General features: G+C 52.2%; 1 protein-coding gene, 1 long non-coding RNA gene and 1 other non-coding gene across 10 annotated transcripts in view; 1 reads left to right on the forward strand and 2 right to left on the reverse strand.

Moving 5' to 3' along the window:
* Positions 1-7,950: 7,950 nt before the first annotated feature.
* Positions 7,951-15,984, reverse strand: ODC1 (ornithine decarboxylase 1). 4 transcript variants are annotated; one of them, XM_058426811.1, is made up of 12 exons: positions 15,966-15,984; positions 12,716-12,825; positions 12,492-12,610; positions 12,037-12,210; positions 11,656-11,828; positions 11,262-11,396; positions 11,050-11,131; positions 10,790-10,873; positions 9,586-9,748; positions 9,390-9,502; positions 9,080-9,294; positions 7,951-8,436 (listed from the first exon to the last, which is right to left on the reverse strand). In XM_058426811.1, exons 3-12 carry the CDS (start codon positions 12,591-12,593, stop codon positions 8,292-8,294), a joined length of 1,386 nt encoding a protein of 461 aa, XP_058282794.1. In that variant the 5' UTR covers positions 12,594-12,610; positions 12,716-12,825; positions 15,966-15,984; the 3' UTR covers positions 7,951-8,291. The 4 variants fall into 4 exon arrangements, with proteins under 4 accessions (XP_058282794.1, XP_032028094.1, XP_032028095.1 ...); XM_032172203.2 differs by lacking the exon at positions 15,966-15,984 and adding an exon at positions 15,699-15,906; XM_032172204.2 differs by lacking the exon at positions 15,966-15,984 and adding an exon at positions 15,050-15,594.
* Positions 14,284-14,419, reverse strand: LOC116481339 (small nucleolar RNA SNORA42/SNORA80 family). Its single transcript, XR_004251505.1, has one exon. It is a non-coding gene; the product is annotated as a small nucleolar RNA SNORA42/SNORA80 family (small nucleolar RNA).
* Positions 15,985-16,240: 256 nt separating the features above from the next.
* The window catches only part of LOC116480226 (uncharacterized), a 37,741-nt gene continuing 30,894 nt past the window's right edge, over positions 16,241-23,087 (forward strand). The window contains exons 1-4 of one of the 5 annotated variants that reach the window (XR_009209266.1): positions 16,241-16,727; positions 17,613-18,154; positions 20,143-20,331; positions 21,745-21,934. This is a non-coding gene — a long non-coding RNA (uncharacterized LOC116480226). Of the gene's footprint in view, positions 16,728-17,291; positions 18,155-20,142; positions 20,332-21,744; positions 21,939-23,087 lie in introns of those variants that run through there. The other 4 variants (XR_009209267.1, XR_009209265.1, XR_009209268.1 and 1 more) reach the window with 4 other exon arrangements.

Genomic DNA, 23,087 nt, shown 5'->3' on the forward strand with positions numbered 1-23,087 from the left:
TGGGCACGCCCTCTCCTTGGCTTGGGGCTCCCTTACTGTGGCCTGGGAAGAGGTCTCAGAGGAGACGGGGTGATGCTGGAGACACGGTGGCGAAGGAGCCCTGTGGGCCTGGGACCCGGGGAGCAGCTGTCTATCCAGCAAACACCTCCCCAGGGCCAGCGTGGGGCATGGCACAGCAGGGCACTGCCCGGGCGCAGGAGCTGCGGGGGCGGGTACAGCCTGGCTGGGGTAGGAGGCTGGCGAGGGTGGGAGGGAGCTCGGGAGGATGGGTGGCTGAGGCCAGCGGGGGTAGGGTGGCAGCCCCTGGAGGGCAGAGTGGGGCTCCCTGCCGCCTCAGCTCCTCCGGCTCTGCTCCTCCGGCTCTTCCCAGACGCCTGTGGGACTGCACTGTGGGGCCCCGACCTGAAGGGGCCACCTGCCTCCTGCAGTTCATAGGAAGGCAGACCCTGGCCCGCCCTGGAGCCACCTGCCCACCGCCTCTTCCAGCGGCGGCCAGGCCCTCGGGGTGTGAACGGGCTCATCCACTAGGTGTGTGTGCGTCTGTGTGTGTCTTGGGTGTGTGGCTGGGGCATGTGGTCTTAGTGTGCGCTATGGATGTGTGTGGTGTGTGGGGATGGTGTGTGGGGATGATGGGACTTTTTGTGTGTGATGTGGATGTGTGTGTTGTGTTTGCATGTGTGGTGGTGTGTGGGCATGGTGTGACTGTGTGTGTGCGATGTGTATGTGTGTGGTGTGTTTGCATGTGTGGTGGTGTGTGGGGGATGGTGTGACTGTGTGTGTGCGATGTGTATGTGTGTGGTATGTTTGCGTGTGTGGTGGTGTGTGGGGATGGTGTGACTGTGTGTGATGTGTATGTGTGTGGTATGTTTGTGTGTGTGGTGGTGTGTGGGGCATGGTGTGACTGTGTGTGTGTGCTGTGGATGTGTGTGGTGTGTTTGTGTGTGTGTGGTGGTGTGTGGGGCATGGTGTGACTTTGTGTGATGTGAATGTGTGTGGTGTGTTTGCATGTGTGGTGGTGTGTGGGGCATGGTGTAACTGTGTGTGCATGTGTGTGATGTGGATGCATGTGGTGTGTCTGTGTGTGTCATGGTGTGTGGGGCACTGTGTAACTGTGTGTGATGTGGATGTGTATGGTGTGTTTGTGTGTGTCATGGTGTAACTGTGTATGCTGTGGATGTGTGTGGTGGTGTGTGCTCTGTGTGTTTGTGTGGCATTGCATGTGCTGTGGATGTGTGTGGTGGTGTGTACTGTGCTGTGTGTGTGTGTGTGTGTGTGTGTGGCATTGCGTGTGCTGTGGTGGATCCGGGTCCACAGGTGGGTGGCTTCTGGGGTGCCACATGAGGCTGTTGAGTGGCAGCCCTGGCAGCTCATTCCAGGACGGTCAGGTGGGGCGCCTGGCTCCGTGGCCTGAGAGGCTGGGCCCGGGCTCTGGGCACCCTGCTCCCCTTCCTGGCCCACCTGGGCCCATAGTGGCCTCCCTCCGCGCTGAGCTTCCCTGCACCAGGCCTCCATGTCCCCTCCTCCAGAGGTCGCCTTCGGTGACCTCATCAAATTACTCTGGTCGTCTCCACCCTGAAGCCCTGCAAGGCTGCTCAGGAATGAGTAGGGATGAATGAATGAAGGGAGGGTCAGCAGGTGGCTCTGCCCCATCTTCATGCAGCTGGAACCACACAAGCGTGTGCCGTGGACACACAGTGAGACCCAGGCCAAGTCCCAGCTCCACCTTGAATGAGCCGCCTGGCACTGGACAAGCGCTGTGTCTTCACCTATAAACCATGTGGTCAGGGAACCAGGGGCAGAGGGAGGGGCTGCAGGGCCTTGGGGGGAATGGCAAGGGTCCTCGGGGCAGGACCTGACCCCCAGGTTCCTCGGGGCCTCCAGAGGTGGGGGCCCCAGGGTTAGGGTCAGGCACCCCGGCAGGGATGGCAGAGCATGGAGCCATGTGTGCGGGGGTGTCTTGTGGGGTGTGTGTGAGGCTGGGGCATGTGGTCTTACTGTGTGCTGTGGATGTGTGTGGTGTGTTTGCATGTGTGGTGGTGTGTAGGGGATGGGGAGGGCGGCACAGGCAGCCTCAGGTGGGCTCTGCCTCTGGCTCAGGGACAGGTGCCAGGCACCAGCCCCACAGGAGGGGTGGTGGGGAGAGATCTGCGCTCCGCCCACTCAGCCTATCATGGGGGGTGGTCAGGGGAGGCCAGGTGGGGTCACCAGTCGCTGGTGGGCACAGGGGAGGATTGGGAACACCTCAGAGGGGATTGGGGCCACTGCGGGGATGGGCGGGGTTACAGCCAGGACCAAGGCTGCAGGGCCCCACCAGCTGTACACAGGGCTGGTTCTACAACCTGGGGCAGGGGTGCAGGGGCTGGGCTGGGGGCTTCACTTGGGGGGCCTCAGAAAGTGTTTTGGGGGTCAGGGGAGTGGTCTGGTCGGGGACTGGGCTGCCTGGTGCCCCTTCCTCAAAGCCCCCAGGACCCTGGTGTGACTTGAGTCAGGAGCTCTGGATTGAGGCCACGCTCCAGTCTCACAGCCCTGTGTCTGTCAAGGGCCCCCTGTGACAGTGGAGCTGTCAGTGTTTGCCCAGTGGTCGAATGATTTGACCACCTTTTCCTGGCCCCGACTGCGCTGCCACCGCGGGGTGCTGCTGCCCCCTGGTGTCCATAGCTGGGAGGGCAATCCAGGGCTTGGGTGTGCCTGCCCTGTCCTAGGTGGGCCTGCTTTCGAGAAAAGCTTTCTGTCCTGGGTGGCATTTGATGACGGAAGAGGATGCTGAGGCCCAGAGGAGCCCCAGACTTGTGGTGGGCCAAATGGCACACAAAAGCTGAGGCCAGGCTCCTGGTACCCGGGACCAGAGGCCTTATTGCCAGATAGGAATGCCAGATACAATATAGGGCACCCAGTTACACTTGAATTTCACATCAACAAGAAGCAATTTTGCAGCTGACATATGTCCCATGCAGTATCTTATATTTGTGCTAAATCTGGCAACCCTCCTTGAGAAGCCAGGGAGTGGGGCCTGCACAGCCCTGGGGCAGGTGAGAAGCTGGAAGGGCCAGGCCTCCTGACAGGCACCCCCAAGGCCAGGTGCATGACCCTCCTGGCAGAGCCACCCAGGCCGACTGACCCTCGCCCAGCAGGGCACCAGGTCTCCTCCCCTGCAGAGCCGCCCCTGAGCTGATCCGGCCTGGAGACCCCCGCTCCCCAGCTCACAAGCCCATGGGCCTGAGCTCCACAAGTCACCTGACTGAGCTGCACCTAGGTAACCCCTGGCCAGCGGCAGAGCACGCCTGGTCACAGCCCTCTCCAGCCTGGAGTCAGTGCTGCATGTGGATAAAATTCTCCTAACTCCCAACAGCAGCAAGAATTCCGCAGGTGCTTCCACTCTGTGCCCTGCATTCGGGCCTTCACCAATCCTCCCTTGTAGCAGCCCTGCCAGGGGGAGCACCAGCTCAACCCCCACTCAGGAAGAGGTGGCCGTGGGGACCCCTGTGCCTAGTGAGGCGTAGGGCCTGGGTCTGGCTAGTGCCTAGTGAGGTGTGGGGCCTGGGTCCGGCTGCGTCTGTCCAGCTCCAGCCGAGGCCGAAGCCACAGCAGGAGTGCAGGGCCAGGTGCCACCCTCTGTGATATTCCGGAGCCATGGGTGCTCGGGGCTGCCTCTGCCACGCTGGCAGGGAATAGGATTGGCAGAGAGCAGGGGCCGGGAGCACGTTGCCCTTGGTGAGAGAAGGATGCCTCATTCTAGTCATGGTCATTGTTCAGCAAGAGCCCAGGAGCAGCACCTGGCTGGTGAGGCAGGGCCCTGAGGACTCCCAGGCCCTCCTTCTAACTCACGGACTTGCCTTGGACGAGTCACTTGGCCTCTCTGGGCTTCATCCCATCTGTAAAAAACAAGAACTGGGAGAACTCAGCAAAACCTTTGCTTCACGTGACGTCCTACCTTGAAACCCGATGGGTGAGATTGGGCGAGGCAAGAGAGGGCAGAGCCCCCCACTCGCCCCCCTCACCCCCAGACACTGAGGCTTCTCGGGACTCCCTGGTGGGGACAGGGCCCGATTTGAAACGGGTTGACTCTTGCCTTCAGGGGCGGTTTTCCAGCCGGGCCCAGAGATGGTGCAAAGCTAATCCCCAGATCCAGCATGCGGGAGGGCCCATGTCAAAGAGGGTACACAGGGTGACAGCCAGAAAACCCCCTAAAGTGGAGGGGGCTAGCCAGCCACTTCCAGTCACTTAGGAAAATCTAGTAAGGAGGGAACCTGCAAAGAGATGTGTGGTCCCAGTCGAAGAGGTCACTGCTGGGGTGTGACGAGCACATGACTTCACAAGACAAGCCTAGTGAGGCCCAGGTAGGGGCAGGCCCCACCCACAAGGAAGTGCAAAGTTGGCATCAGCCAGGGCTCGAGAGGGCTGCAGGGGGCACACATGGCTTGCTCTGCCCACTGGCTTCTGGCCTGCCCTTGGTTGCTGCAGGCTGTCTGTGAGGGGCAGTGCCTGGCCCTGATCCTGTCGGGGAGGGAGGGGCTGATCACCTGCTGATGTGCCAGGAATGTTCCCATCCTTGGCTTCTGTTGGGTCTGCTGCCTTCATCGGCCTCATGAGCTGGGTTGGCAGGAGCCAGCCCTCCTGGACCCTGCAAAGGTGAGGACTAGGTCGTGAGCAACGCTACCATGTCCCCCTGAGCCAGTCCACTGCCCAAGCCACCCTCCCGCTGCTTAACAGCACGGTCCCAGGGTAGGGAAACACCAAATGAATGCTGGGGTCATCTGACCTGGCTTGAATGCTGCCTCACTATCTGCGTGACTTGAGTTCATCTCTGAGTTTATGTCTTCACGTGGGAAGCCTACTTTACAATCCTCGTAAAGTCAGTAATACATACCAATGTCAAAAGTGCAGTGTGGAGCCAGTCCCCACTCTCGGCTCAGGCCTCTGCTTCTTCCACCTAGAGGCAACCTCTGTCACCCATTTCTTACAAGCTCTTCCAGAAATACGCCATGCATATGCAAGTATGTATGTACACTCACAGTTTGTTGGGGGTTGATTTTGCTTTTTACACACATAGTAGCATGCTACACAGTGCCCCTTGCTTTGCTATCCTCATTGAATCTAGCTTGGAGCTTGTTCCTTATCAGTACTGACGAATCTGCTTCATTCCTTAACCACTGTATATTCCGTTCCATTGACAATTTCATCAGTACCTGCTTGTATACAAGAGATTGTTTACAAATGATGCCACAACGAATAATCTTAGAAGACTATCATCAGAGAAATTCTTAGAACTGCTGGGTCAAAGATAATGTGGATTATTGATATTGTCAAGTTCCCTCCAAAGAGACTGTTCCTCTAATTTACTTTCCCGCCCAGTGCGTGAGCACACCTGCTCACTCCGCGAGCTGGGGAACTCTTGTCTTTGCCAATCTGATAGGTGAGAAATAGATTCTCACAGTTTTACTGTGTGTTTCCTTTGGTTGACAAATGTCTTCATGTTCAAAAAGTTTACTGTCGGCTGGGTGTGGTGGCTCATGCCTATAATCCCTGCACTTTGGGAGGCGGAGACGGGTGGATCACTTGAGACCAGGAGTTCAAGACCAGCCTGGCCAACATGGCGAAACCCCGTCTCTACTACAAATACAAAAATTAGCCCGGTGTGGTGTCATGCACCTGTAGTCCTAGCTACTCAGGGGGCTGAGGCAGAATTGTTTGAACCCGGGAGGCAGAGGTTACAGTGAGCTGAGATGGTGCCACTGCATTCCAGCCTGGGTGAGAGTGAGACTCTGCCTACAAAAAAAAAAAATGTTTACCATGAGCCAAGTTTATGTCTTGCCCACTTTCTATTGCATTGTTACTTTATTGATTTGTTGGAGTTCTTAATATGAAGAAAATTAGTCCTTTTCACAGGTATTGTAGCCCTGTTTGTCCCTTGCCTTTTGACTTTATTTCCAGTAGGTTTATGGTCTAGTCTGTTATATTTAAAACTTTCGTCTGTTTGGAATGTATTTTGGAGCAGGAGTAGGGGATACTTTTGTGTCTTCCAGGTGGTTCTCCAGTTGCTCCAACACTGTCCCATCCCCAGAGTCTGGGGAAAGTGGTCGGGGGCACTAATGAGTATTTTTAAGAAGCACCCTAAGTGATTCTGATGCACTCTGGCTGCCTTTACCTTTGCCCAAGAGCTCAATTCCCCTGAATCCCCTCTCACGGGGGCCAGCACGCCAGCAGGAAATTCACAAGTGGTCTTGGTGGGGCTGCATTCACTTCAAGTCACAAGTCTAGAAATGCCCAGTATCTGTGCACGACTAGACAGCACCATCTTTAAAAATGACGTGGAGATGCCCAAATGCAAAGTAGGACTTAAGCCTCCTAGAGGACAGTGCCTTGGTGTCGACACAGCCCCGGCTACCGTCTGGCTGTCCTCATTCTCTGGTCTCTCCTGCCAAATTCGCCTGCCTGCTCCCATGTACAAGGGCCAAGGAAGATCACTTGATCAAGCCTGGCCACATCATTTCACAGACCCAAGTCCGGCTTTGTTGGGGCCTGTAAGTGGCTGCGCCAAGCTGTGGTCAGAAGCAAGGTTTCAGGGGCCGCTCACATGTAGGACAGGATTACCTGCGGCTGTTTCTGTCCCCACTGGCACTACTGACGGTTGTTGGATTACTTTTTCCCTAACTGGCTGAAAGAGCATTGTTTCCAAAGCCTTAGTCGATTTTGAGTGGAATACCCCCCTTTTCAGTCCAAGCTCAGCACTGCCACTAAGCGATCTCGGGAATTTCTTCCTTTTTAAGATGGAAGACCTAATTTACCAAGATTCTAGGTTTGGTGTCTAGCTCAAATTTCTTGGCACACAGTACATACACAGTGCATCATCTCAGTGCCAACTCTCTTAACATAGTGGGTCCCGGATCCCAGGGAACTGCCCTTGTTGGGGAGCTGAGTTACCCAAACACACCAGCATCCTACTTCTCAGGCTCCTGGAAGGCAGGGCTGTGGACTACAGCACTCCTTCCCGCCCTCCCGCTCCAGTCAGAACCAACCTCTGTGGCTCCTGAAAAAACCTTTCATGTTTTGGCAACCCTGGCCCAGGGAGACCAGAGTTGGTGATTGATAAGCCAAGCCCTGAGCTAACTTGGCAGCCACACGAGGTAACTACAGCCACAGGAGGGCTCCTGTCTTCTCTGGACTCAGGGCTGAGGGGAAGGTGGTGCTTTTGAGAAAGGCAGGAAGTCACTCTCTTCAGCTTTGGTAAATGGGTAACAGCATCGGCTTGACCTTCCAACCCCGGGAGGAGCCACAGCCTTCCTCCCTACACATTTGCTCTCTTCCTGTCCCCGTCATGAGGCTAGTGGGGACTCCAAGATGCTCCCACTGCCTGGTGGCTCTGACGTGTCCTTCCCTCCTCCTGCAGCTCCAGCGTTACCCGTAAGACACTGCCACAGTGGGGGTTAAGGAGCATGAGAGCCTGCCATGCTTTGGGGGAGAGCGGGGGTACACGTTGAGTAAAAGAACACACAAGGCCAGTGGTCATGGTCAGACAAGATGGTGAAGATACACAACATGGTGGGGACTTGCTGTTGCTGAATTTATTAAAATAAGCTGACTGCCAAATGTTGTACCATACACATTCCTAACTTCTCACGGGCGTGAAGGTGGGAGGGGACACAGATGGTCTCTGCAGGCCAAGATCAAAGGGCCTCCCACACCTTCCCTGGGCACTGGCTTGGACGGGACAGGTCTGTCAGACTTAAGAAGGTCCCACCACCAGGGGCTGTGGCCACGGAGTTCGCAGCCAACTCTGGACATGTGCGGTGGGCTGAGCAGATGTGCGCCGTCCACACGGGAGGATAGAGCTTCCGCCTCACCTGTCCTCCTACCTGTGTGTGGGTGGACCCACTCATTCTGAGAATCACAGCGAGCTATACGGGACTCGTGAACTGTCTGGAATGAACACACCATAAAAACGTCCCAATGCCTAATTATTTCAAGATACTTTATTTTAAAAACAGGTCACAACACTAAGCTTTTGGCCCATTCTGCCATTGTACAAGCTACAAACGCTTGTTCAGCAGCTGAGGGGCACTCTTGAGTAGCGTGTCTGAAGAGTGAATAAAAATCCATATAAAACAAATATTCAAATAGTTTCCATAGGAACACAGATAAGTGTGACCCATATCCTAGTCTTCCATATGGCTGCATCGTGGCGACCCTACTCTTACAAAGACATTTCAAAACTAGCAGTAATTAAGTTACATGGTCCCCCCAAATCCCTTCATTCAAGCTAAACTTGCAGTTAACAGCTACCAGAGCGATATCTACACATTAATACTAGCTGAAGCACAGGCTGCTCTGTGGCGTTTCATCCCACTCTCCCAGGCACAAGACACAGGCAGGGTGCTGGCATCCTGTTCCTCTACTTCGGGTGGGAAGTCGGGGTTCTGGAATTGCTGCATGAGTTGCCTGAGAAAGAAAAAGTGGCATATTAAAAACCCTGACTCACTCCTAACTGGGCATGAGAGTATTTACTTCCCATCAGGAAACAATTCAATGTATTTTTTTTTTTCAGAGACAGGGTCTTTCTCTGTTACCCAGGCTGGAATACAATGGTGCTATCATAGCTCACCGCAGCCTCAACCTCCTAGGCTCAAGCAATCCTCTCACCTTAGCCTCCCAAGTAGCTGGGACTACAGGCGCCCACTACCATGGCCAACTAATTTTTTAATTTTTTGTAGAGACAGGGTCTCACTATGTTGCCCAGGCTCGAACTCCTGGGCTCAAGTGATCCTTCTGCCTTGGCCTCCCAAAGTGTTGTGATTTCAGGTGTAAGCCAGCACACCCGGCCAATTCAATGTATTTCTAAAGCAAGCGTTTCTTCAGTCACCGTTTTGGTAATAAGGAAACCACAAGACACATGGCACAAACTTAAATATATTCCAGTTACACAGAAATACCCTCATCAGTCTTTTCTAAAACTTTTCTTAGGAAAAATATCCATTTGTATTTAATTTTAGGCAAGACAATTTCTTATTCGTCTAGACAAGAAGCACATATCCAAGAAGGTGCCTATTGTTGGCAGCACCATCAAACTGCATGGCTTACTTACCACGCAGGCCCTGACATCACATAGTAGATCGTCGGCCTCTGGAAGCCATTGAACGTAGAGGCAGCAGCAACAGTGTAAGCACCCATGTTTTCAAAGAGCATCCAATCACCCACATGCATTTCGGGCAGGTCACAGCGCTCAACAATCCGATCGAGGCCATCACATGTTGGTCCCCATATGCTGGATGAATAATACTTCTCATCTGGTTTAGGTCTCTATATAAAGAGACAGAGAGAGAGGAAGTACTACTTAATTATACTCGTTGTGACCAGTCCTCTTAATTGTTTTATACAGTATGCTCAGAAATTACCTTCTGCAGAAGGGGCTTTACGTGTGCGTGATCATACAGTATGCAATTAAATGATCCATAGACGCCATCATTCACATAATACATAAAGGTCTGTTCACTTGACTCATCTTCATCTAGAAAGACAGATCAACAATCTTAATGACTTTCTGCATCAAGCTTTCAGTTATACATGAAGTGATTCGTCCTTTATACATACCATCAGAGCCAGCCTGTTCCTTTAATACAATTTTCTTGGCGATGATATTAACTGCAAGTGTGAAAGCTGATGCAACATAGTATCTGCCGGGCTCAGCTATGATTCTCACTCCAGAGTCTGACGGAAAATATTTGTCCAACGCTGGGTTGATTACGCCGGTGATCTGAGAATGAAACAGAAAAGAAAGAGCAGCCTTCATTGTGGGAAATTCGCATGAGGGAGTAACATCACAAGGCCTTGTGACATGACATCATGAGACCAGGCATCAGCAGACAGGTTTATCATTAAGTAACAATGGCAAAAAAACATCAACATCTCCCTGAAAACCAGGCTGCACATCCCAGGTGGCTCATTTTTATTCCCCTCCAGGCCCCCTATCTCCTTTAGGATGTTATGGGTATGATTTTTATCAAAGAACAGTACGCAACTAATTACTACTTAGGAAGGCACAAGATGTCAAAACATTTTAACAAATACATGCCAACAGGATAAAAATCCTCTTCTGCCTACGTCATGATTTTAACAAACCATGCAGATGTATTTTACAAACTCAAGCACCAATATAATGGCTTAACTTCCTAAGTGACTAAACATTTCAAGTATTTTAAGGAGAGGAAGCACAGATCTAGCAAAGCACATTTGGGGTGATGATATGCTACAGTCAGCATATTCTCTAGGAAGCCCACAGCAACATGTTTTTTCTTTTTTTTTGAGACAGGTCTCACTCTGTAGCCCAGGCTGAGTGCAGTGGCATGATCACGGCTCAGTGCAGCCTCAACCTCCTGGGCTCAAGTGATCCTCCCACCTCAGCCTTCCAAGTAGCTGGGATTACAGGTGCCCGCCACTACACCAGGCTAATTTTAAAATTTTTTTGTAGAGATGGGGTCTCACTGTGTTGCCCAGACTGGTCTCAAACTCCTGAGCTCAAGTGATCCTACCACCTGGGCCTCCCAAGTGCTGGATTACAGGTGTGAGCCATGATTTCCAATGTAACCAGTTATCCAAGACTTCTGGGAAAGCTGATTCACACTTTAGAAAACCAAATGGTATCAAGTGCAATGTTAGCACAAAGAAATCACTCAAAATATCACACCAAGACACTTCAGCCCACTGTGGTATTAGTTAAGACACTTAAATTTTGAAATATTCCATAAAGGAATTTATTAAAATAGCTACTGAGTATTACAGTTTTGTTCTAAATTACCTCTTCAAATTTAAGCTTCACATCCTCAGATCCAGGAAAGCCACCGCCAATATCAAGCAGATACATGCTGAAACCAACCTCAGCCTAGAATCAAGAAAATAAGTCAGCCAGATCCACAGCTAATAACAAAAATGTATGCAGCAGATAGGTTGAAACCCATGTAATACAGAACCAACTGCCATAAAAAGTTAACTCTAGAATTAAGACTAATTATTGTCAGTTGTGTCCCGCCCTTCCCTAACAGGGTCACGTATACTCACCCCCATGTCAAAAACACAGCGGGCATCAGAGATTGCCTGCACGAAGGTCTCAGGATCGGTACAGCCGCTTCCTACGTGGAAGCTGGGGTAAAATAAAGAGACGAGACACTATGTCTTAGTATTTCTTAAAATAATAGCAAACACTAGGAGAAAGCCTGTAAAACTCAAACTGTTCAATGTCTTGACCTCTAGCTATCCCACCAAGATCTCACCTGACACCAACAACATCGATATTTAGCTCTTTCGCCCGTTCCAAAAGGAGCCTGCTGGTTCTGAGCGTGGCACCGAATTTAACACTGAGACGACACACTGCTTTGGAATCATCCGTGGCAATCCGCAAAACCAACCTACAAGCAAGGAAAGTGCAGCAAATGTCTCATGATAGATGTTCACTTACAGCCACAATTAAAATAAAAACAACCCTGTTCTAAATACTGTCGCCGATATATTCTGTAGTTTGAGTCCCAGGCTTCATGACTCAATAGGGGGTTTCAACTACTTTCTACTAAAGTATAGAAGTATAATAATCAGAAATTTAAGTTTGTTTGATAAGAATCCACATATCTTATGCTCCCAATCTTGCCCTCAGATGGGGGAATAACTCACTTTGCTTTTGGATGTGCTCTGGCAACTTTCATCAACTCAACTTCACTATCAAAAGTCATCATCTGGACTCCATTATTAGCAGCATACTTAATTTGAGATACTTGTTTACAAGGATTTGCATAGATAATCCTCTCTGGAGGCACCCCCAGACTCTGCACCAACTGTATTTCAGTCTGAAAAAGAAGAGTGATGTCATGCTATCTGTACGTGGCTTAACAGGTGGAACAAACAGAAAAGCATGGGAAGTTGTCACGTGCTCCCCCTGCCCCATTTGCCTTTAGTGAACATTTATTGCCCAAAAAACACAACTTGTATCTGCCCTGTGGGGAATACCAGGACCATTTTATACAACTGCTTTTGAGTCCTGCTGCTATTGCTTACCTTGCTAGCACAGTCAAATCCTGTCCCGATAGCAGAAAGGGTCTTCACGATGGCTTTGCTATCATTACATTTGACTGCATAAAAGGGGGTGACACGAGGGAGAGCTTTTAACCACCTCAGATGTTTCTTTAGAATGTCTCCCAGGTCTGCCACATAGAAGGCATCCTTATCATCCTGAAACAAGAGCGGTCACAGATGACTCACTAGCAGCCTCACCACACACCACACCAACAGCCAGCGACCTTCTTTCCCATCAGTCACAATGAATCCTGCTCTTTTTGAGTCTAGCCACTGATATGAATATCACCATTATCACATTAATTTACCACCAGTGAATTAATTTCTACATCCCATAACAAGACATGTAAGCCTCACTGCTCTTCCTTAGACCTTGCCAAAGTTTTCCACTTGCCTGGCACTCAGCTGCACTGCCAGCATGGGCCTCATATACTTACAGAAGAAGAAACTTCATTAATTTTTTGGTCCAGAATGTCCTTGGCAGTAAAACCTTCATCGAGGAAGTGGCAGTCAAACTCTTCATTACCAAAGTTGTTCATGATTTCTTGATGTTCCTCTGAAATGCAACAAAATGCAAATAGAGTGGAGAAATTCACTCAGAAGCCTTAGCAATACAATTCTTAAGATTAACCTGCAACATAAATGTAAACTGAATACTTACATGGAAAACTAAGAGATGGAATTGAAAGAAGTATTTCCAGCTTCTCACAAAGGCAACTCTCCAGGAATTCCAAATCCCTCTGCGTGTGCCCTTGGAGCAGCAGTGACAATCTGAGAAATAAAATAGGGAATTTGCTGTCTACCTTAGGAACACATCAAGTTGAAGATGGGGCACTGGCCGAGCACAGGCAGAGCTAATCATGCCCCGGATACGAACCACTCACTGGCCTGGTCATCCTAATTATTACTAGGCATAAGGCACATGATTCCATAAACCTTGGCAGTATAAGGACACCACAAAAAATACCAGGTTTTTCCAAGGCAGCACACTAAGCATTTCAAATATCTGTACCAAAAAAATGTAGCATGCAAGTTTTAGAAGCTTATCTGCACTTAGCTCACTGATATGGAAAAGTCTTATAATGGTCTGCTCTATTTCAGAGCAGTTTCAGTTCTTTAGAAACTTAAAATAGCATTATAGACTTTTTTTTTTTTTTGAGACGGAGTCTCACACTGTCACTGCCAGTCTGGAGTGCAGTGGTGCAATCTTGGCTCACTGCAACCTCTGCCTCCCGGGTTCAAGCGATTCTCCTGCCTCAGCCTTCCCAGTAGCCCGTATTACAGGCACCTGCCACCACACCCGGCTAATTTTTGTGTTTTTAGTAGAGACAGGGTTTCACCACGTTGTCCAGGCTGGTCTCGAACTCCTGACCTCAGGTGATCCATCCACCTCGGTCTTCCAAAGTGCTGGGATTACATTACAGCCTTTATATACAGCCATACAAACATCTTGCTATTTCCTACTTCCACTAAGTCTTAGAATTATTTTTACTGACCAACAGGCATTATGGAAATGTCTGGAGCATTTGAGATTTTACGAGTTAATTTTCATGTATTAGCTGGGTATATACTTCTTAAAAACTGTAATCTTCAAGTCAGCTTATCACATTGTATTACAGTTGCTGTTACCTGATCAGAATTCAGTATTTTTTTTTTTTTTTTTTTTTGAGATGGAGTTTTACTCTCGTTGCCCAGGCTGGAGTGCAATGGCGTGATCTCGGCTCACCGCAACCTCCGCCTCCGGGGTTCAAGTGATTCTCCTGCCTCAGTCTCCCAAGTAGCTAGGATTACCGGCATGTGCCACCACGCCCGGGGCCTGGCTAATTTTATATTTTTAGTAGAGATGGGGTTTCTCCATGTTAGTCAGGCTGGTCTCCAACTCCTGACCTCAGGTGATCTGCCTGCCTCAGCCTCCCAAAGTGGTGGGATTACAGGCATGAGCCACCGCGCCTGGCTAGAACTCAGTATTCTTAAACCAGCGTTGCCTACCAAGTTTAGCAATTCCGGGAATGCCAACTGTCCTTACAGGCACTCTCGTATTTGCTTAGCTATGAGAATAATTTGGGGCTAACTTCACCAATAAGAAAAATAAGCAAGAACATCACGCTAGTAACAATAAAAGCCACTGTATTTTGCTTTCATCAAATGTGGTACCTTGTGAACCAGCTTTCTTAAAATTATTTATTTTAACCTTTAAAAATTTCTGCCAGGTAGAGCTTTCTTCTTTTCCACTGTCCAACCCACTTCAGTGCCAGCAGCCTACGGGCACAGAGGCCAGGCAATGGTTCGGGGACACAGTTTGCTTTGGCATGGGGTACTATGACAGGCCCAGGGTGACAGGCCCGTCATAAATCCAAACCCATGCATAGAATTTGCTTTAAAGCTCTATCTATTGTGACTACTTGGCATTGTCAACCTCTGAAGTTATCTAAATCACCCCTCGGAGAAGGGAAGAGAGTAACAACGCTAGCAAAACCATTTTTGTTATAGACATGGTTATATATTTTTGTTGATATAAAGAATATTTACAATTTAATAATAAATAGGCTCACGCAGTCACGGACTGGGTCATTTAAGGCCTTATTAAATATTTTTAAGGCAATATTCAGGCCTAAACTTGGAAAGTTTTGATTTCTTTTTAAATACGCCAACACTTTTTTGCTTTTCTGTATCTTTTAAAGCGTTACTTAAGTAACTTACTTGAATATATTTTACTGAAGAACACCTTTTGGTCTTTCTGTAACAGCTAAGTTATTTAAAATGGTGAATCAATTAGCACAAGAGGGTAATGTTAGAAGAGATAAGGGCTAATTCAAACAAACTTTGAAAACAATTTCACAAATCAATTAAAAAAAAGTCTGCCCAATTTTATGTTTAAACAAAGTCAGCCAACACATTCTTTGTCCTCCCCAGACATTCCTGAGAGGTTCTGCCTTCTACACTTTCACCAATTATTTCGACTTCGCAAACAGCACAATCAGCCTTTTCTGCAAACCTTAGGGCTGTCTCCCCTGTGTACGTCCGTTCATCTGAGCCAAGCTTTTCCGAAATCACCGAGTCATTCGGAGTCCTTAAATAAACACCTCTAAGTCATGGCTGGCCGAGCATCTAATATCACAGCTACTACAACAAGACTATCTTAGCTCTACCCACTCTCGCGGGTTTCCAAATTGGTGTCATCTGCTCTGTAGACACAGCGAAAATAAAAACTGGAAGGAAACTGAAGGCGCCAAGGCCGGGGCCCCGCTCGTCTGTACCAAGGCGAGCCCGGGCTCTGCGCCCCTGCACCTGCTGCGCGGCCGCCAGGGCCTCCCCAACGGCTACCCGGCCCGCACGCGGCCGCCGGCGGGGTGGGAAAGAGGACGGCGCGGGGACGCAGGGTCTCTGGGTGGGTCTCCGCTAGGCCCCTCCAGCCCCGAGCTGTGAAGACGGGGGCAGGACGCGGCGCGCGCATCACCCCTATCCAGCTGCGGGAGATCCCCGGGCCGGGAGGAAGCAGCGCCTCAAGATCGTGGCCCGCTCGGCGACCACGTGTCTCCGCAGGCCGGCGAGGCGCGCCGCACACATGCCCGGGGCCCGCCGCCCGCCCCGGCTCCCGCCCTCGCTCCCTCCCTTCCTTCCTCCGTAGCCGGGCAGTCTCTCACGTCAGAGCGCCCAGGATCCGCGGGCCAGCCCCATGGGGAAGCGCAGACGCCGGAGCCTCAGTCGCAGCCGCAGGAGCGCTCGGCCGCCCCCGCCGCGCCCGTCAGCGCCTGGCTCCCGCCCGCCGGAGACGCCGGCCCGAGGTGGCGCCGGAGCTGCTGGCAGAGGGGCGGCGGGCGGCGGCGGCGGCGGCTACAGGAGGGACTGACAAAGCCCCACGGCGCGCCGCTCCCTACTTATAGCGCCGGCGGGTCGCCATGGAGACGCACCAGCTCAAACCAGCCACGATCGGTTCCGGCCGGGACGCCGCCGGGGGAGGGGCGGGGACCCGGCGGTGGCCAACCCGGGCCCGCGCGGAGCTGGTGGGGCGCCGGGGGGCCGACGTCAGCGCAGCCGAGCACCGCCCGCCCCACGCGTGGCCCCCGCCCCCGGCCTCGCGCCCCGCCCTCCCCGCCCTGCGGCGGCCTCGCCTCGCCCCGCCCCACCCTGCGGCGGTCGTGCCCGCCTGGAACTGGTCCGCGCACGCGCACGGCGCCGCAGGCCCCGGCCCGCGGCAGCTGAATGGCGGAGCCTGACCCTGCACAGCTGTGCTTCCACCGGGCGTTCAGTGCCTCGTGCCCGAGAGCGGAAAAGGGAAGTCGCCAGCGGAGGACCGGTGTGCTGGCCACGTGGGCCCCGCCGGGCCGACTCCGGACCCTGCTGCCGCCCGCTGCTCCGGTGCAAGGGACCTGGAAGTGATCCCGGTGCCGCTCCGCTCCCACCAGCTAGGGAGCAGAGGGGCGGGAGGGAAGGAGCGTCCCGGGGGTCGCCAGGACGCTGGGGGCAGGGCTGGCAGCCGCCCCCACGCCCCCGCGCTGGAAGCCTCGTCTTTGTAACATCGAGGTGCCCTGTAACTAGATGGTCCTGGCCTGCGGAGGTAGTTTCCCTTGGGAAGCCAGGGACTCAGCCAGGAGCGTGAGGGGAGCCGGATCCTGAGTCTCCAAGCCGCCCACTACCCTCTGCTTTACCAGATGGAACTCATCAGTAACTAGGTATCTTTAAGGGCGGCTCCCTGGCGCGCTCTGAGAGTTATGAAGTCTCAAAATGCTTTGACCGAAAACGTCTAAACAGTGAATACATAAAGCAAAAAGCCGCGTGAGAAATTCGAGTCCCTAGTAGCGCCCAGGGGACGCCTCTGGAGGTGGACTGCCACTCACTCTAGGCCACGCTGGAATGCCCGCACCAGGGAGGCACTGGACTTGAATTGGGAACACTTTTTTGTTTTTTTCTTCATTTTTACCTTTCATTCCCTTTTGGACAATCCAGACAGGATATGTCTCTCCCTAGGGTGGAGATTTCGACTCCCTAGGGTGGGAGTGCAGCCGATGAAGAGTTAAAGAGAGGAGAGGGTAGATCTAGATCTAGCCCTGGGTGGGTGGGGGCGGGGTTGGAGGAGCTCAGAGCACCGGCCCAGCGCTGCCCCCAACTTGTTGTGTGCTCTTGGACAAGTTACCTCCCTTCTCTGGGCTTCAGATAACCCAAGGATCCTTACATATCTTTTTTTTTTTTTTTTTTTTTTTTTTGAGATGGTGTCTCGCTCTATCGCCCAGGCTGGAGTGCAGTGGCGCGACGTCGGCTCACTGCAAGCTCCGCCTCCCGGTTCACGCCATTCTCCTGCCTCAGCCTCCCGAGTTGCTGGGACTACAGGCGCCCGCCACCGCGCCCGGCTAATTTTTTGTATTTTTAGTAGACACAGGGTTTCACGGTGTTAGCCAGGATGGTCTCGATCTCCTGACCTTGTGATCCGCCCGCCTCGGCCTCCCAAAGTGCTGGGATTACAGGCGTGAGCCACCGCGCCCGGCCCTGGATCCTTACATATCTTTATAGCTACAAAGCCCTGTGAGGTTTTGAAAAACTTCGTTGGTACCCAAAACCAGGTCTGAGGCACAGTCAGTGAATACCTGTTTAATGAATGCATGCATAAATGAATGAATGGATGACCCAGCTCTTCCTGGAGCAGGCACGACTTCCACAGAAACAAAAAGAGGGCACACGTGAGCCGTAAGCACAAGTGAGTCTTCTTCCTATGTGAAGGGATGTGGAGGTGGTACGCCCCTATCAACTTTATCTTTACATAGTCCTTGAGCACCCACCGGGCGCCGGGTTCCCCCGACTAGAGGGAGGGAGAGGGGCGTCAGCTCCACCCTTAACAAGCTTAATTCTTGATGAGATTAACCATCAAAACCCATCGGAGAACGTTATACCTCCAGCGCTGAATGAGACAGCTTTGATTCTGTGGTAATGCGGACTTTGTGCCTCTGTGAGGAAACACTTTGTTCCGATGACGCAATTTTCCTCACAGTCCGGAAGTCTCCTGCACTGCCAGAATTGCCCAGCTTCCCGGCACACCTATCAACCAGTCATTCCCAACACTGCCCAGTATGCAGCCTCCCGGCAGAGGGCCTGGATGTCTTGGCAGGTAGGGTTCCCCTAGCAGCCTGGGGTGGCCAGATAGAAACATTAACTGGAACGTAGAGGCCAGTTCTTGGCTCAGGGAGCCAGGAGGGCTCTGACTGTTGCACATACAAGGCACTCACACTGCTGTCGCCCACATACCTTCCTCTCCCGTCAGCCCACCCCAAAGCCCAAACTCCTGCCCGCATGCTGGGAAGGTGAGCCCTTGCCTGGACAGCCCAGCAGGGGAAATAGAAGGAGGGAAGGAGGCCTGCTGCTTCCCCGGAGCTCTGCTCTGCGCTGCAGGAAGACCCGCAGAGGCCCTGGGCAGCAGAACTGTGGACAGCGAGGCCGGAGTCGTGAAACCCAACCACTGAGCTGGATTCCAGAAGCTCAGGTGGTGGTGACTAAACCTGGCCTTACTCAAAATGCATGACTTTATTGTCTTTCACCGTATTTTCAGTAAACTTCATCCTCTCCATTACTATTTCTTTTCTTCGGAAAAAAGCAACAGATCCTTGTAAAAATACATGATGCCATGCACTTAGGAATCACCGTCATGTGGAGATGAGATTTCTTTTTTATTTTTATTTTTCTGAGAGTCTCACTCTGTTGCCCAGGCTGGAGTGCAGTGACGTGATCTCGGCTCACTGCAACCTCTGCCTCCCGGGCTCAAGTGATTCTCATGCCTTGGCCTCCTGAGTAGCTGGGATTTACATGCATGTACCACCATGCCCAGCTAATTTTTGTATTTTTAGTAGAGATGGGGTTTCACCATGTTGGCTAGGCTGATCTCGAACTCCTGACCTCAAGTGATCTGCCCACCTTGGCCTCCCAAAGTGCTGGGATGACAGGCATGAGCCACTGTACCTGGCTGGAGATGAGACTTCTGTGTGTGGTGCTAAAAGAGTGAATAAAAACATCAGATACTATATTGGACATGCTACTAAGAGCTTAGTCATCTCACCTAAGTTCTGGGACCAACTCCCATTTTCTTAGGATTCCTTGGGCCCCCTCACCACCTCCTGCCCCCCGCCCTGCCCTGCTCATTATGAAAACTTGGACGTCACTCCGCCTCTCTGGGTTCCAGACTACCTTTCTGAAAATGGGGTGGTTGGACTGGATGAAAGCTCAGGTTCTTCTTGCCTTCTAATGTTCTAAGAATCTACTTATTTCACAGAGTTCTATATAAATCCACTGACCAAGTTTTCTGAACCAAAAACAAAAACATGTCTGATGAAGAAGGTATCTTTTTTCTTCTTTGCTAACTTACATGAAAAGGCTTATAAAGGTATATAGTGATTGCAGACTTAAGCAGTTACCCTTATCATTATTATTTTTTGAGACAACAGGCTCTGTTGCCCAGGCTGGAGTGCAGTGGCGCAATATTGGCTCACTGCAACCTCCGCCTCCCAGGTTCAAGCAATTCTCCTGCCTCAGCCTCCTGAGTAGGTGAGAATCCAGGCGCCCACCACCACATCCAGCTGATTTTTGTATTTTTAGTAGAGATGGGGTTTCACCACGTTGGCCAGGCTGGTCTCAAACTCCTGACCTCAAGTGATCTGCCTGCCTTGGCCTCCCAAAGTGCTGGGATGATAGGTGTGGGCCACCGTGCCCGGCCTCACCCTTACTGAAAAGAAGTAGGTCACATAGAAGACAATAACCAGCAAGCATTTGTGTATCCATTTACTCAGTATTGGAAAGTTTGACACTGAGAGCTTTCTGGAAAATGGGTTCGGGCTCTGCTTATGTGTCCGTGGTTGTACTCTACTTCACCAAACTCCTTCCAGAAGCATACAAGAGTGGACTATGGAGTGAGGCTCATGACCTCCAGCCCCCTGAGGACTTTGGGAGGTTAGCTTCTGCCCTGGCAAGGGTGCCATAACTCAGGACACCTGGGTAATGAGGACTAGTCACAGATGCTCTAGTCCCATCGGGATGTTTGGCCAAAAATAGTTTTCCTTAGCTCAGTCACTCACCAGTCCTTTAACCTTGCACTTTGAATGGTTTTAGGTGTTTCTGAAAAATCCAATCCACCCTCCAAGGCGGAAAGTGTGCCATCTCTGCCCATAATCCAAATGGCATGCCTGAGGCATAGAAAGCAGCTTTCAGGGAGGCCCTCCTTCCTCTGAGCAACGGTGACATCATCAGAGAAGTGGAGCTCCTCCAAAAGGATCTGCTGGAAGCAGAGGACGCCCATGTGTAAGTGGAAGTCCCAGGATGTTTGTTTTATAAAGTGTTACATCACGGCCCTACCTTGCCCCAGCCCTGGTGTGGCTCACTGGGAAGCTGCTGGGACAGGAGCCAAATAGGAGGAACTGGGCCAGGGCCTCCTGGAGCCCAGAAGGGCCCTGGGGCAGGTCAGTGAGCACACACAGTTGCAGAGAAGAGGGGGCCCTTGTCTGGAGGCTGAGAGTTTGGAAGAGTTCTTTTTTTTTTTTTTTTTTGAGACACAGTCTTACTCTGTCACCCAGGCTGGAGTACAGTGGCGCGATCTTAGCTCACTGCAGCCTCTGCCTCCTGGGTTCAAGTGATTCTCATGCCTCAGCCTCCTGAGTAGCTGGGACTACAGGCGTGCACCACTACTCCTGGCTAATTTTTTGTATTTTTAGTAGAGAGAGGTTTTCGCCATGTTGGCCAGGCTGGTCTCAAATTCCCAACCTCAAATGATCCGCCCGCCTCCGCCTCCCAAAGTGTTGGGATTACAGGTGTGAGCCACTGCACCTGGCCTGGAGGAGTTCATTTTCATGGGGGAAGTGATGTTTATCATTATTTTGTTTCCCACGGCCTTGTCTTTTTCAGTGGGCAGAAGTCAGAGTCCCATTAAGCCTGTACCGAGTCAGTATTCAGACATGCCATCCTACACGTGGACAGAAGCTTTGCCATCTGCCTACTTGGCTTGTCTGTTTCAAGCCCTTCACTGGTGGCCCTTGGTCCACAGACTAAAGTCCAAACACCTTAGCCTGGCACCCAGGACCCTCTGAGGCCTGCCCTGCCCAGCCCACCCTCCCAGCCTCTTCTGCCACTCCAGCTCCCTGAGCCACTGATGTTCCACAGACCCTGCCCCTGCCAGCATAATGTGGGTCACGTGGTGTGGGCACCTTTGTTTCCTGCCTCGATCCTGCCTTCCCTTCCCTGCAACTCTCCCTTTGAAATCAGGACCATGATTTTCTTCTCTCCATATGTTCAGTTTCTAGCCCGATTCCTGGCTCACAAAGCCATTCAATATTGTCAAGTTGAAATTGGGTTTAGTAGCACCTGTGGGCTATTGGGAAAACGAGAAAGAAAGCGAGGCTGTGCTGAAAAATCATCCTTTGTGGTTGCTATACGAGTGATTAGCTCAGGAGAATTTCTCCCCATGTGCTACTAAGATTAGAGGAACAAAAGACCCTGGGTGTTCTTCCTTTGGTCAGTTGTTTGTTTATTCATCCCATACGTGTCTGCTGAGTGCCACCTATGTGCAAGTGGCAGGTAGGACAAGGGAGGACCCTCTGTGGCTGGGCGGGGTTCCTGGGGACCAGCAGGGAATCGCAGGGAATTGGTAAGAGCCAAGAGAAGCCTCGCTTTTACCCAGTGCCTAAGGAAACTGCCTCTTTTGTTTTATTTTCTCCTAAGCTCCTGGTGACTCCCTCTGACCCAACAAGTTGCAGCACCTCTGCTGGGCTTTGCCACTGCCCCATTTTTGCCAGAGCCTCACCCTGGTGGGGCCCCACCTCTGGGAAGCCCCAGCGCCTGCAAGATTTTTTCCTCTCGTGACAGGGAGCAGCATGCGGAGGGCCCTTGCACAACCTGGGTCTTCTGGAAGGTGAGTGCTCTGCCCAGGGGCAGTGTGAGCTCTGCGTCCCTGCCAAGTCAGAGGCGGGACCATCCGAAGGGCCTGTGGCTGGGGTCTGCTACACCAGGCCTTGTGGGCCCTCCAAGGGGTGGGGTACCCGGAGGGCAGTGCTCTCTGTCTCTGTTCTAACAGCTGTGAGCACTTGCTCTGTGCCAGCGCCCCTGCCAGGTGCCAGGGAGAAGGAGGGGAGGCCAAGGAGGTCCCTGTGCTCCAGGAGCTCATGGTCCAGAGGGGAGGCTGCCCCCAGGCTTGTGCTCTCTAGGTTCTAGTCCCTGGGACAGTGGTCACACAGACAAAGGAGGTGGACGCAGCTGAGGGAGCAGGGGCCTGGGTTTGGAAAGGCTCGTCCAGGGCCGGGAAGAGTTAGGGAGGGGCCTGCAGCACCCAGGGCAAGAATAAGACCTGTGGGCACCAAGGGAGGCTCCCGCCCACGAGCCCAGCTTTCCTCTGGGAGAGGACTGAGGGCTGTGAAGGGGAGAGCAGAGGAGGAGTCACTGGGGAGCAGCGTCTCACCCCCAGGGGCTGCTACTTCACTCAGCTCCGGCCTCCATCAGTCCATCCAAATCCTGGCTGACAGCAGGGCCCCGCCATTGTAGAAGGCAGGTCGGCCTCCACATGCAGGCACAGAATATTTCACTTTGGCATTCCATGCTCTGTATGGCTCAGGGCCCAGGCAGGCAGTTCAGCAGAGGGAATTTAGCAAGGGAACTAGTTACACAGATGACATATCTTACAGCTGCAGGAAGCCACTATCACCCAGAGGACTGGGGATGAAAGGGGACGAGGGTCCTCAGCAGCATGGCAGCCACCTGTGGGCTGTCCAGTGGAACTGGGACCACAGAGAAACCCACTGACCACCAAGGGGAAGCAGCTAGTGCTGGGGAGGCTGCGAAGCCAAGAGAGGGAGAGGGAGACGGAGACAGAGAGGAGGGACAGGAGCCAGCTCTCCCCTCCGCCCATCCTCCAGGCTCCCACCAGCGCTTCCCAGTCAGAAGCCTGTTGGCAAGAGATCCTGGTCAGTGTAATTTTCCGAGGCCAGCCCTGTCCACTCCACCAGAGAAACAGCAGAGCCACAGTGGGAGTGGGGAATGGGTTTGAGAGCGGGCAGGCAAGGGCAGGCTCG

The sequence above is a fragment of the Hylobates moloch genome, unplaced genomic scaffold, assembly GCF_009828535.3.
Source record: "Hylobates moloch isolate HMO894 unplaced genomic scaffold, HMol_V3 SCAFFOLD_13, whole genome shotgun sequence".
In the NCBI taxonomy this organism is placed as follows: domain Eukaryota; kingdom Metazoa; phylum Chordata; class Mammalia; order Primates; family Hylobatidae; genus Hylobates; species Hylobates moloch.